Below are 15708 nucleotides of genomic sequence, written 5' to 3' on the forward strand. Positions count from 1 at the left end.
CATGTCACACTGCAGTCTCTCAGTTTGCTTGTACAAGGTGATACATACATGCACACACACAGACACACATCCGCATACACACATACATACAGACACACACAGACACACACACACAGACACACACATACATACATGTACACACACAGACACACATCCTCATACACACACACACACATACATACAGACACACACAGACACCCACCCACACACACACACATACATACATGTACACACACAGACACACATCCTCATACACACACACATACATACAGACACACACAGACACACACACACATACATACATGTACACACACAGACACACATCCTCATACACACACACAAACTCATACATACACCCACACAGACACACACAGACACCCCCCCCCACACACACATACATACATGTACACACACAGACACACATCCTCATACACACAAACACTCATACATACACACACACAGACACACAGACACACACGCATACAAGCATGCATACATACATACATACATACATACATACATACATACATACATACATACATACATACATACATACATACATACATACACAGACACTCATACATACATACACACGACCACACACTCTTACATACATGTACACACACAGACAAATACACACAGACGCACCTATACAGGCATGTACACACACAGAGAGACACACACACACTCATTCATAAATACACAGACATACACACACTCATACATACACACACACAGACACACGCATACATACATACATACATACATACATACATACATACATACATACATACATACATACATACATACATACATACATACATACATACATACATACATACATACATACATACACACGACCACACACTCTTACATACATGTACACACACAGACAAATACACACAGACGCACCTATACAGGCATGTACACACACAGAGAGACACACACACACTCATTCATAAATACACAGACATACACACACTCATACATACACACACACAGACACACGCATACATACATACATACATACATACATACATACATACATACATACATACATACATACATACATACATACATACATACATACATACATACATACATACACACACACTCATACATACATACACACGAAGACACACTCTTACATACATGTACACACACAGACAAATACACACAGACGCACCTATACATGCATGTACACACACAGAGAGACACACACACTCATTCATACATACACAGACACACACAGACACACACACTCATACATACACACAGACACACACACAGACACACACACTCATACATACATGTACACACACAGACACACAGAGACTAACACACTCATACATACATGCACACACACATACACACACACTCATACATACATGTACACACACAGACACACACACACTCATGCATACATGTACACACACATACACACACACTCATACATACATGTACACACAAAGACACACATCCTCATACACACACACACACTCATACATACACCCACACAGACACACAGACACACACACACACGCATACAAGCATGTATGCGCATGCGTCAGAACAGCAAGTCGCTGAAAAGTCTTCTCTACCAAAATCATCTTATATCTGTATCATTATCAGATATTGTGACGCAAAAGTCATGTAAGGTGATTAAGATGATACCTACAATGAACTCATGTTAGTGAATCATGAAGATGATTTTGGGTTTTGCTTAAAATCAAGTGTCCAAAATGTGTAGAAATGTGAAGGAGAATCTACACAAGTGGACCAGTGCTGATTGACTGAGCGTCCGATTAATCACCAAACAATGGGCAGCCCAAGCAGAGTCAGTGAAGCATTGAGTAGCTCGGTCAGCGAGGAAGATGACCTTCGATACGCTACACAAAGTGTGGATGATATAGACAATGACATTTTCAATGAAATACACAGACGCATTGGACAACTAGATCGAATTTCTTTTGAAACTGAACTTTTGGACATATACAATGATGATGAAGAAAAACTAAACGAAGTGAGACAAAGTCTTTATGACGTAGCCAAGGATACTCGACACGATACCCCAAATGGATATCTACCAAAACGTGTACAAAGAGAACATTCCAGGAAGTCTGTAATTGAGAAATATGCGTCTGATGTATATTGCCTATATGGTTTTATTACACAGACAATCCCCTCTCATATACTGGAAAAAAAGTACTCAGCAAAGGCAAATCAAACGCACGTCCCACCAACGTACCAGGAGATAGTTTACTGGATACACAAAGAGGTAATGATCTTTTGACCCTAATCTATGCAAAAATGATGGAAATGCGGGATTCTGCGAGCGAACATAATGCCAGTCTGGACAGAAGAATTGAAGAACTACACAGCAAATTCGACAATGAACTCAGGAATATGAAGCGGACCATCGAAGAGAAGAACAGCGACCTAATAACAGCGTCAAGCGAGATAGAAAGGTCTAAAAACGTAGAGCTCAAGCTACGTGGAGACGTACGGATACTAGTCTCTCAACTACGTGAGAAAGATTCACGGATACACCACCTTGAAAGTGATCTGAAAGACAATATTAGTAACCTAACGCGAAAAACCAATGCTATAGACGGCAAAATAGACATAGTAAACACTCGCAACAAGCTTATGTACTCTGAGGCAGTTAGAAGCCCCCCGCTGCTCAGAACTGTGAGCTCCAGCGCACAACCAGGACATGAGGCTGACAGTGTTCTGACCAGAACAGCAGAGACCAACAAAACAAAAACTCCAAGTGTTGTGGACATTACTATTAACCACGAGAGGAATACTATTGGAGACAACACCGAGAACGACGAGGGCGGCGACAGTGACACTATATGTACAAGTCCTACTCAACATGACAGAGTCAGCGATGACCATATCAGGGATGTTGGATATGATGACGTTAGCCATAAACAACACGAAGACAATGCTCAGAGATCTGTGAGATTCGACAGTGAATGGTCCAGAGCTTTTAGAGGTGTTTCACCAAAATTTAAAACAAAAAGATTTGTGCTATCGTATGTTAGAGCGGATAAACCACTAAAGACAGTGCAAGATGCCATATGTGAATATGCTAAACAACGTGGTGTCCATGTGAGTTACGTTCGTTTGCTGAGGCACTGGGAAGGCTACAATCCCACCTACACACTGAGAGTGAACATTGACAGTAGGACAGCAGAACAAGTTAGTGAGAATGAAGATTTCTGGCCGCCAAATGTAAGATGTCGGGAATGGATACCACAGTCACACAGAAACAGCAATGGCGCACGCTAACTCGTCTAACATGATAGCATTGAACACTTGCCTAATACTTATTACCATGCTAAGTATAGGAACATGGAATGTAAGAGGTGTACTGTATTGTCGACAGTACTTAGAGAAACTAGCGAGGGACTGTGATGCCCTTGCAGTGTGTGAACACTGGTTGAACGATAGAACGCAGAGCTGGTTTGACTGTCTAAATGATAAGTTTGACGTCGCGGCTAAGGTTAAGGCTAACCAGCGAGGATGTAGAGGGGAAGGCGGTGTGGCAATTTTAGTTAAAAAAAATATGTACAGGTACACTGATATATGTGAATGTGAGTATGATAGTGTTGTAGCTGTGAGACTCTCCCGTCCCCAGTGTGCTGATATGTATGTAGTGTGTGCTCTGCTCCCCTCCACTAATCACAACACAGCAGTGTATGAGGAGAGTGTCAAGGAAGTGTTCGACGTGGTTGATGAGCTATCAGAAAGCAGTTATGTTGTTCTTTGTGGAGATTTTAATACAGATCTTGTAAATTACCCAGCATCCCCTCGCTCCACTGTACTGCAGTCATACTTGGATACAAGAAACATGATACCATCATACAACTGTGGTGTCACTCTAGGTCATCTCAAGACATGGTGCAACAAGGCTGGAACACAGTCATCTCTGATTGATTATATTTTCTTGCCAGATGCTCTTCAATCATCTGTGCTGACGACCTCTGTCAGTAACAACATCGATTTCGAGATATCGGATCATTCACCAGTAGTGGTATCATTCCTAAGCGATGCGTTCTTAACAGAGCAAAAGCTATGGACTCCCCCAACTTACAAATGGCAGAAGGCGAATGACCTAGAACTGAAGATGTACTCATCTGAAGTTAACAAAATACTTGGTGACACCCTTCCAGACGTGACACATGCTGACAGCGATATGGTGGAATATTACTTTGATGCTATAGTGAGCTCTCTCCACACGTCAACAGCAATGTACATCCCAACAGGACACTACAGACCATACCTTCGACCCTATTGGAGAGGATCTAGTCTAGACTACTACCACTACCAGATGCGTCATGCTAGACGACAATGGATATCTCAAGGTAAACCTAGAGGAGATGCACATGGCTCTTATAAACAGTATAAAGCAGCTAAATGCAACTTCCGTCGACAGAAAAGAAAAGCCGAACGGCAATGGGACAGACACAAGTATACAGAACTGAACTCTGCCTGTGAAGTGGACATTGGTGAATTTTATAGAACTGTCAGGAAACAGAGGAAGACTAATGTAACATGTACATCTCTACAGTATAAAGACAAGACGGCCAGCACACCCGAGGACATCTGCAATATGTGGACTGATTACTACGGAGATCTGCTGTCTCCTCTCGGTAGGCCTGAGTTTGAAACGGACTTTTATGAGGAAACAAAATCAAAGGTTTGTGATATAGCAAACAGTAACATATCTGAGAACGATCCAATCCTGGCGACAAGTATTACATCTAATAAAGTGAAATCAACCATTAAGAGGCTGAAAAAGAATAAGTCTCCTGGACCAGACTGTATTACTGTAGAACACCTCTGTAATGCTGACAATCTTCTGTTTAAACATCTGGCACACCTCTACAATATGATGATCAGTACTTGTTACACGCCTGTCATGATGAGAACTGGAACTATTATTCCCATCTACAAAGGGAATAATAAAGATAAATGCAACCCAGCTAATTATCGCGGTATCACTCTAACATCCGTGATTGGGAAGGTATTTGAGAGGCTGTTGCTAGACAGACTGGAGTCCTACATCTATTAATCCTGATTTCCAACATCGTCTCCAGTGCGGCTTCCGGAAGGAGCATGGCGCCAGTGTTGCTACATATGTGTTAAAAGAGGCTATTTCCTATTATCAAGATAGACACTCAAATATATATGTTGCCTTTCTGGATAGGCCTTCGACAGGATATGGCATGAGGGGCTGCTACTGAAACTATACAATCTTGGTGTGAAAGGCCGTGCATGGCACATTATCCGTCAATCTTACCAAGAAGCAAGTGCTTGTGTTAAATACAATGGGAGCACAGGTGATTTGTTCAATGTTCAACAAGGAGTAGGACAAGGTCGTGTGCTCTCAGCATGGATGTTTCTAGTCTACATCAATGACCTGATATCTCTGCTTGATAATCTACAATGTGGACTAATTGTTGGTAAGGAGCACATCCCAACGGTAGTACTGGCTGATGACACTACTGTTGTGAGTACGAGTGTACATGGACTGAATATGTCTCTTGATACTATCCACCAGTATGCTCGGCGCTGGAGACTGACATATAACGCCAATAAGAGCTGTGTCTTGTCTTTTTGCAATAACAGAAGACATTGTAATAGACCTGTGTTCAGAATTGGAGATGTGACAATGAAGATCCAAAGCAGTACGATTTATGCCGGCTCTCTGATACACACGGAAAAAGCAAGTGAACGAACTACTAGGGCTTGTGCTAAGGCGCGACAGACAATCAACTCCTTAAGAAATGTTGGTCTTAGAGCTGGAGGATTGAGCCCAGTATCTTCATCGAATATCTGGCAACGAGTGATCTTCCCCACTGCCTTCTATGCATGTGAGCTCTGGCCTAATATCAACAACCGTGAGATCAGTGAGATGGAAACCCTACAGCGCTACTTTGCGCGACGAGTCCAAAACCTTCACAGGAGATCCTCTACAGCTGCTACAACCCAGGTTCTAGGATTGTGGTCAATGCTGGGCAAGGTGGAGAAAATGAAGCTTCTCTTTCTGGGACGACTCTGTAGAGCAGCAGGCACAACCATTATGAAACCGATTTTCTATCTCAGACTATCCCAGTATGTCACCACGATCTCACACAGTGCCAGATCCATAACACATGATCTACTGAATGTGGCTCAAAAGTATGGATTCTCAGGCGTCTTAGATAAACTAATCAACTCTGGGGAATTTCCATCTAAGAGTGTATGGAAGAGCTTGGTACAACGAGCTATTAGTGAGTCTGAAAATATGAATTGGAGAAATACTTTGCAACAACGTCCAGACATGCATATGTTTAGTGCTATCCACACCCGCCTTGCCCTACATCGTCTCTGGTCTCTTTGTGTATGGTATGATATTGCTCCCCCCCCTGTATATGCTCTTGTAAAGCTCGGCATATTACCTGTAACGTCTGGACTGTGTCTTATCTGTAATTGTGAATGTGATGACATTGTTAAGCACCAATTGCTTTACTGTGATGGCCTAATGAAACAGAGAAATGTGATTAGTGAGTCTCTATTTGACAATGTTAGCCTTGAAACATATCTCAGACTTGAGGACACGTCTAGTGATGCCGTCAAGATTCTGACATACCTCGGTGCTATTACAGATGTGGTCCAAGACATGACACTTGACAGCTGGGCAACATTCATGAGTATCGTGGCTAAACATGTCAGCTCATGGAACTTAACATCCATATTGTATTTGTGAAGCTATGTCACACATCATGTAAATATAGTTTCACGCATCACTTCATTACTGCTTACCCAGCCCAATCTGTTGTACTTACATGTATTTTGTCATTGCCGTTGTCAAATAATGTAATGTAATTGTATGTACTACTCTCCAAATCATTGGGGGAAATAAAGAGTATTCATTCATTCATTCATACATACATACATACATACATACATACATACATACATACATACATACATACATACATACATACATACATACATACATACATACATACATACATACATACATACATACATACATACATACATACATACATACATACATACATACGAAGACACACTCTTACATACATGTACACACACAGACAAATACACACAGACGCACCTATACATGCATGTACACACACAGAGAGACACACACACACTCATTCATACATACACAGACACACACAGACACACACACTCATATAACACACAGACACACACACAGCCACACACACTCATACATACATGTACACACACAGACACACACACTCATACATACATGTACACACAAAGACACACATCCTCATACACACACACAGACACACATACACCCACACAGACACACAGACACACACACACACGCATACAAGCATGCCTATATACATACATACATACATACATACATACATACATACATACATACATACATACATACATACACACACACACACACGCATACAAGCATGCATATATACATACATACATACATACATACATACATACATACATACATACATACATACATACATACATACATACACACGACCACACACTCTTACATACATGTACAGACACAGACAAATACACACAGACGCACCTATACAGGCATGTACACACACAGAGAGACACACACACACTCACTCATTCATACATACACAGACACACACACACTCATACATACACACACACAAACACGCATACATACATACATACATACATACATACATACATACATACATACATACATACATACATACACACACACACACTCATACATACATACACACGAAGACACACTCTTACATACATGTACACACACAGACAAATACACACAGACGCACCTATATATGCATGTACACACAAAGAGAGAGACACACACACTCATTCATACATACACAGACACACACAGACACACACACTCATACATCAGACACACACACTCATACATACACACAGACACACACACAGACACACACACTCATACATACATGTACACACACAGACACACAGAGACTAACACACTCATACATACATGTACACACACAGACACACACACTCATACATACACACAGACACACACACAGACACACACACTCATGCATACATGTACACACACAGGCACACACACTCATACATACATGTACACACAAAGACACACATCCTCATACACACACACACTCATACATACATGTACACACAAAGACACACACACACTCATACATACATGTACACACAAAGACACACACACTCATACATACATGTACACACACAGACACACACACTCATGCATACATGTACACACAAAGACACACACACTCATACATACATGTACACACACAGACACACACTCATGCATACATGTACACACAGAGACACACACACTCATACATACATGTACACACACAGACACACACACTCATGCATACATGTACACACAAAGACACACACACTCATACATACATGTACACACACAGACACACACACTCATGCATACATGTACACACAAAGACACACACACTCATACATACAAGTTCACACACAGACATACACTCTTATGCATACATGTACACACACAGACACACACACACACTCATACATACATGTACACACACAGACACAAACTCATACATACATGTACACACACAGACACACACACTCATACATACATATACACACAGACACACACTCATACATACATGTACACACACAGACACACACACTCATACATACATGTACACACACACACACACTCATACATACATGTACACACACACACATACTCATACATGCATGTACACACAGACAAATACAGACACACTCATACATACATGTACACACAAAGACACACACAGACACACACACACACTCATTCATACGTACACATACAGACAATTACACACAAAGGCACACTCATTCATACACACACAGAGACACTCATACATACAACACACACACAACACACAAACACACACACAGACACTCTCACACACAAACACACTCAAACACACAGACACACTAATACATACATACACACACAGACACACGCACACCCAAAACACACACATGCACTCTCAGGCACACACATACACTCTCTCACACACAGACACACACAGACACACACATCTACGCACGCCACTATATAAATGCGATAATCTTGAACGCGTCCTTCAGCCCCAAGTCAACTCACCATATCGTGTGGGTGTGTTATAGTCTGATGTCTTATAATGTTCTATCACAGGGTGTAACACAAATATGTGAAGTGTTACTGGCTATTGAAGTGTGCTTTGTCGTCATATCTGTAGACAGAGTACAGACAGATTGGAGGGACGATCATCATTTTGTTTGCTCTGACAAGTACTGTCACTCACTCACTCACTCACTCACTCACTCACTCACTCACTCACTCACCGACTCACAAGCACACCACGCCCTCATGAACAAGCATTTAATAACAAACACATGACTATGTAACTTTTAGTTTATTAAAACAGAATAAAATAATGTGTATATAGACATGTAGATAGGCCAATCGGTTAGTCATTGCAGTCATAGATAAACTACTTGTGTGTGCAGATATGTTGCCGCTGTCTTTGTGGCTGTTAATGGTTGTCATTGAACACAAGTATACATTTTCCAGGTGACATATCTCAGCCGTAAACTACCATTAACAGGAGCATTTAGAATGCACCATAAAATAAATGACAATACGAGGACGACTTACAAGTGATTTGTAGCAGATACATTGTAAACCATTATTTTATAATGAAGCTGATTGTGACGAGGAAGGACGACACGATCTCTCATCAAAAGAAAACAAAATGGGTACCCCGTTGTGCTTACATAGATATTTGTTGTAGAAATATCACAACCGTGCAAGATAGGCGTCAGGATAAGAGTGCAGTTGTACTCAATTGATGAAGCAGCATAATCGTACCGAACCCTTGCGTCTGACAACTATGATATGATTTCTGTACTGGAATATACTGGTATGTCATTTACTTTCTTTCAACAAACTTGATTCCCTTGCGCTCAAGTCTTTGCAGCATGGGCTTGTAGATCTCTGGCGAGACAGGCATGACGACACCTTTCTCAGTTATCTCCCCTGAAACAGTGAGAGGAAGGGGTTCACGATGTAGATCATATATATATATATATATATATATATATATATATATATATATATATATATATATAAAGGTACATTAAGGTACATTTCTGTATGGAAGAATCAAATATGGGTCAATCGTGTTTTCTTGTTTACACAATGTGACAAGATCAAAACGAATGTGAAGGTTTTGTCCAAAAGTGCTACTACATTTCGTCAGTATCCATAATGTTTTGTGCCGCATCTGCCTGCCTACCATTCAGCACCATCATTGCTGCAGTGGCTGCGCTTCGACCCACAATTTTGGAAATGGCCGTGTGTCTTCCCGGATCCCCAAGCACGGTGAGATCCAGCCTCCTGGTCTCGGTGGACCCATCCTTGAAGCGCCCGGCCACCTTGACGTTCATCAGGGCCATGTCTTGCTCGGTCGGACCTGAAACACGCATGAACAGAACCCCTTACCGAACTGACGTCACAAACCCAAAAGCTAACATTCCGAATTAAGACACACCAACAACAGGCGATGCACCAGTGTTACAGATCAAGTCCCCGTGCGGCGTGTTATTCTGTTCGATGTTTTAGAGCCAAGCCAACCGCATCAAGTATCAGATTGACAATATGTCAATAAACCCTGTCAATACCTCAGTGTAAATGTAAAACCTTTCTGTCAATGTAAAACCTCAGTGTGACTGTAAAACCTCAGTGTGAATGTAAAACGGCTGAGTGAATGTAAAACCTCAGTGTTCATGTAAAACTTCTCTGTGAATGTAAAACGGATGTGTGAATGTAAAACGTCTATGTGAATGTAAAACCTCAACTTGCCGCGAACATTTTCAATGCAAGAACTCACCAAATTTGAAGTCAGGTCGTTTATCAACGTGACAGACCAAGGTATCAAATATGGTCTCTCTCTTTTCGATTTCTGCAGATCCCAGCAAACCAAGGCTACAAGAGAGATAGTTTGAAGTGATATATAGGATGCCTAGACAGATCAGTAACTGATAGCATGAGGATCGATCCACCCAACTGGTATATGGTGATATCCATTAAAGACTAACCGATTCCTTAAGTCTTACGACAAGCATAGGTTGCAAAGAACATTATATTCTTACCCGCAACCCCAGAGGCCTTGATTCATAACGACCCACAATAACATATGATTCATAACGATCTTCAAATCAAATATAATTCCTAACGACCTCCAAATCAAATGGTTTATAATGGCCTTCAAATCCAATATGATTCATAAAGGGCTCCAAATCCAATATAATTCATAAAGACCTTCAAATCAAATGAATAAAATTACTTTCAAATCAGATGATATGAAACGACCTTCAAATCAAATTATTCGAAATGACCTTCAAATCAAATGATACAAAACGACCTTCAATTCAAATGATAGAGGCACAACCTTCAAATCAAATAATTCAAAACGACCTTCAAATCAAATGATACGAAACTACCTTCAAATCAAATGATTTGAAACGACCTTCAAATCAAATGATACTAAACGATCTTCAAATCAATTTATACAAAACAACCTTCAAATCACATGATTCAAAACGACCTTCAAATCAAATGATACAAAACGACCTTCAAATCAATTGATACAAAACAACCTTCAAATCAAGTGATTCAAAACGACCTTCAAATCACATGATTCAAAACGACCTTCAAATCAATCATGAAGCCGCTACGTGCAGACACACCTTCTCATGACCTCTACTTGACCTGATTCTCCTATTCTGTCCTTGACCTTTGCCTCCAGGACTTCATCTGTGACGTCATCATTCAGTCCAAGCTCGGAACACATGTACTTTCTCTGTGTTATGCAAAATATGTGTTATGCACGAATCCTGAGCAATAATAAAGATAACTAGTTTACAGTAATTCAAACAACTCTCTTATCTACGCGTAATGTTATCTTGTTATCTAGTGTCTTGTTACCTTGTTATCTAGTGTCTTGTTATCTTGTTATCTAGTGTCTTGTTATCTACGTGTAATGTTATCTTGTTATCTAGTGTCTTGTTATCTACGTGTAATGATTGCATTCATATAAAGTGATAATTTTCTCGATACATAGGAATCAGTGGCAATACACTTCTCCAGCTTCAGGATTACCCCTCATCTCGGAGCAAGTATCCTATGCACTTCGCAACATGTATTGAATACAATCTAGTGTCTACAAGAAGGTCCAAACATTGCAATGATCCATACCCTTCTTTCATTTCAGTGAAGTAACCGTACGAAAATCTGCACCGCAAGTGATGAAATGTGTATGGACTGTTTTGCGAGTAAAACATAGATTTACGTGTGTAAGTAAAAGCGACACAAATACTTCAATAATCACAAAAACATCTCTGCTAAAAGAAAAACCCACTGCACCCTTTCAACTATTCATGTGTTTATGAATCACTTTCAAATATGTTCGGAAAAAGAAAAAACGTATCCTGCCCCCGGTTGGTAAATGCCACAAACACATGCAAAGGCAAGTAAAGGGTTCACCTGAAACTAATGCATGTGCTTGTGTGTCATTTGTATTTACTTTCCATTTGTTTTTGTACTGTACAAACGCGCATTTTGGCCTTTCGCATAAATTGCTCTGCTAATGAGAATAATTAATTGAAGCGACAAAACCCTTTCCATATCCAGTAGAAATCTCTGTATAAAGCAGAGTCAATTGTACGATTCCGACTATATCATGAGCACGTGTTTAAGAATCAATATCAAATAGTGATGATACCAGGTGTTCGCGAACAGGTGAGTGCATCCTGCCCCACCGGTGGCACCGTCACAAACACATGCAAAGGCAAGTCAATTGTTCATCTGAAACAACATGGGAACACATGCAACAAGTCAAATTAGGGAATTGCATCGGACATAAGTTTTGTCACTGATGCGTCAAATTTGGAAATGTCCTCCCCATGTCTACTACCATAAAACCTTTTGAAGGCTTTACTGAGGCCTTGAATGATGTAACGTTGATCAAACAACTTCTGATCAAGAGTCATATGACGCTCTTTTAAATCTTGGGAGAAAGAGCATGCTCAAAAGTTCAAAAAGTTGAAATGTAAACACCAAAGGCTGGATCTGCTGGAATATTGCTCGACATGAAGGGAAAGTTTGCAATTGGAAAGGTGAATCATCCCTCTTATCATTCGGTCCTTTTGAGAGTGTTTTGTCACTCTGAATCTTTATGCTAAATCATATGCTACAATATGATGCAAGTACATCCATGACTGGCGAGCTGTTATTGTCGTTGGCTACATACCCATGTGAAGGGTTGAGATTCATCAACAAGCATCTGGTGAGTGGAGACGTTGTACAGCCCAAGTCTCATCAAGCTCAGGATCCCAGCACAGAAGCCCTGGGCAGGAAGCAAACAACGGGATCAGTGTTAAAGCAATAGTATGTTCATATTTCTGCGAGTGTACAAGGAGATTGTGTGTAGATTGTACACGGTTCTTTCGCTAACGGGACGGTTGGGTAGCCTCGGGCTTAAAGCGTTCGCACGTCATGCCGACGGCCCGGGTTCGATTCCTCACAATGTGTGAAGCATATTTCTAGTGTACCCCGCCGTCTTACTGGTAAACTATTACTAAAGGCGGCGTAAAAGCATACTCACTCGCACTTTTCTTTACAGATTCAGGAAAAGAAAAACGATATTATTATGCATTTATTCCTGGGTCTGTGAAATCATAGTTATGTATTTGTTTTTAATCTGAATGCTCACTGTACTCACCGATAGTGACTTTATTATGCATATGCCATACTATTTGTACCAAATGGAAAAAGGATATGTCCTTACATATACAGTAAACTACGATTATAACAAAGACGCTTATTAATAACTTACCTATATATCGAACTTACATTTTAGTCCCTAACATTTGTTGTATAAATACTGTACATATGCTTATAACGAACTACGCTTATGACGAACTAAAATTAGTGGTCTCTTCGAGTTCGATATAACCGGAGTTTTCTGTACAATATTCCAACTTAATCATTTGTTCGCCTGGATGGATATACATACCTCGTATCTCATGGAGCCCACTCTAGATGGAGGTACATACCTTGTATCTCATGGAGCCCACTCTAGATGGAGGTACATACCTTGTATCTCATGGAGCCCACTCTAGATGGAGGTACATACCTTGTATCTCATGGAGCCCACTCAGGATGGAGGTACATACCTTGTATCTCATGGAGCCCACTCTAGATGGAGGTACATACCTTGTATCTCATGGAGCCCACTCTAGATGGAGGTACATACCTTGTGTCTCATGGAGCCCACTCTAGATGGAGGTACATACCTTGTATCTCATGGAGCCCACTCTAGATGGAGGTACATACCTTGTATCTCATGGAGCCCACTCTAGATGGAGGTACATACCTTGTATCTCATGGAGCCCACTCAGGATGGAGGTACATACCTTGTATCTCATGGAGCCCACTCAGGATGGAGGTACATACCTTGTATCTCATGGAGCCCACTCTGGATGGAGGTACATACCTGGTATCTCATGGAGCCCACTCAGGATGGAGGTACATACCTTGTATCTCATGGAGCCCACTCAGGATGGAGGTACATACCTTGTATCTCATGGAGCCCACTCAGGATGGAGGTACATACCTTGTATCTCATGGAGCCCACTCAGGATGGAGGTACATACCTTGTGTCTCATGGAGTCCACTCTGGATGGAGGTACATACCTTGTGTCTCATGGAGCCCACTCTGGATGGTGGTACATACATTGTATCTCATGGAGCCCACTCAGGATGGAGGTACATACCTTGTGTCTCATGGAGCCCACTCTGGATGGAGGTACATACCTTGTATCTCATGGATCCCACTCAGGATGGAGGTACATACCTTGTATCTCATGGAGCCCACTCTGGATGGAGGTACATACCTTGTATCTCATGGAGCCCACTCAGGATGGAGGTACATACCTTGTGTCTCATGGAGCACACTCTGGGTGGGGGAACATACCTTGTATCTCATGGAGCCCACTCAGGATGGAGGTACATACCTTGTGTCTCATGGAGCCCACTCAGGATGGAGGTACATACATTGTATCTCATGGAGCCCACTCAGGATGGAGGTACATACCTTGTGTCTCATGGAGCCCACTCTGGATGGAGGTACATACATTGTATCTCATGGATCCCACTCAGGATGGAGGTACATACCTTGTATCTCATGGAGCCCACTCTGGATGGAGGTACATACCTTGTATCTCATGGTGCCCACTCTTGATGGAGGTACATACCTTGTATCTCATGGAGCCCACTCTGGATGGAGGTACATACCTTGTATCTCATGGAGCCCATTCTAGATGGAGGTACATACCTTGTATCTCATGGAGTCCACTCTGGATGGAGGTACATACCTTGTATCTCATGGAGTCCACTCTGGATGGAGGTACATACCTTGTATCTCATGGAGCCCACTCTGGACGGAGGTACATACCTTGTATCTCATGGAGCACACTCTGGGTGGGGGAACATACCTTGTATCTCATGGAGCCCACTCTGGATGGAGGTACATACCTTGTATCTCACGGAGCCCACTCAGGATGGAG

At 41.5% G+C, this 15708-nt stretch overlaps 1 protein-coding gene across 1 annotated transcript in view; it reads right to left on the reverse strand.

Annotated features, from left to right (window-relative positions):
- Positions 1 to 9479: 9479 nt before the first annotated feature.
- Positions 9480 to 15708, reverse strand: part of LOC124113195 (alpha-aminoadipic semialdehyde synthase, mitochondrial-like) — a 34599-nt gene continuing 28370 nt past the window's right edge. The window contains exons 9-13 of the mRNA XM_046473466.2: positions 13392 to 13487; positions 11830 to 11942; positions 10971 to 11065; positions 10377 to 10553; positions 9480 to 10117 (exon numbers count right to left, since the gene is read on the reverse strand). Of these exons, the coding sequence (XP_046329422.1) occupies positions 10011 to 10117; positions 10377 to 10553; positions 10971 to 11065; positions 11830 to 11942; positions 13392 to 13487 (588 nt within the window). The 3' untranslated portion in view covers positions 9480 to 10010. The remainder of the gene's footprint in view (positions 10118 to 10376; positions 10554 to 10970; positions 11066 to 11829; positions 11943 to 13391; positions 13488 to 15708) is intronic.

Source organism: Haliotis rufescens, unplaced genomic scaffold (genome assembly GCF_023055435.1).
Source record: "Haliotis rufescens isolate VD_foot unplaced genomic scaffold, xgHalRufe1.0.p SCAF_14, whole genome shotgun sequence".
Lineage (NCBI taxonomy): Eukaryota > Metazoa > Mollusca > Gastropoda > Lepetellida > Haliotidae > Haliotis > Haliotis rufescens.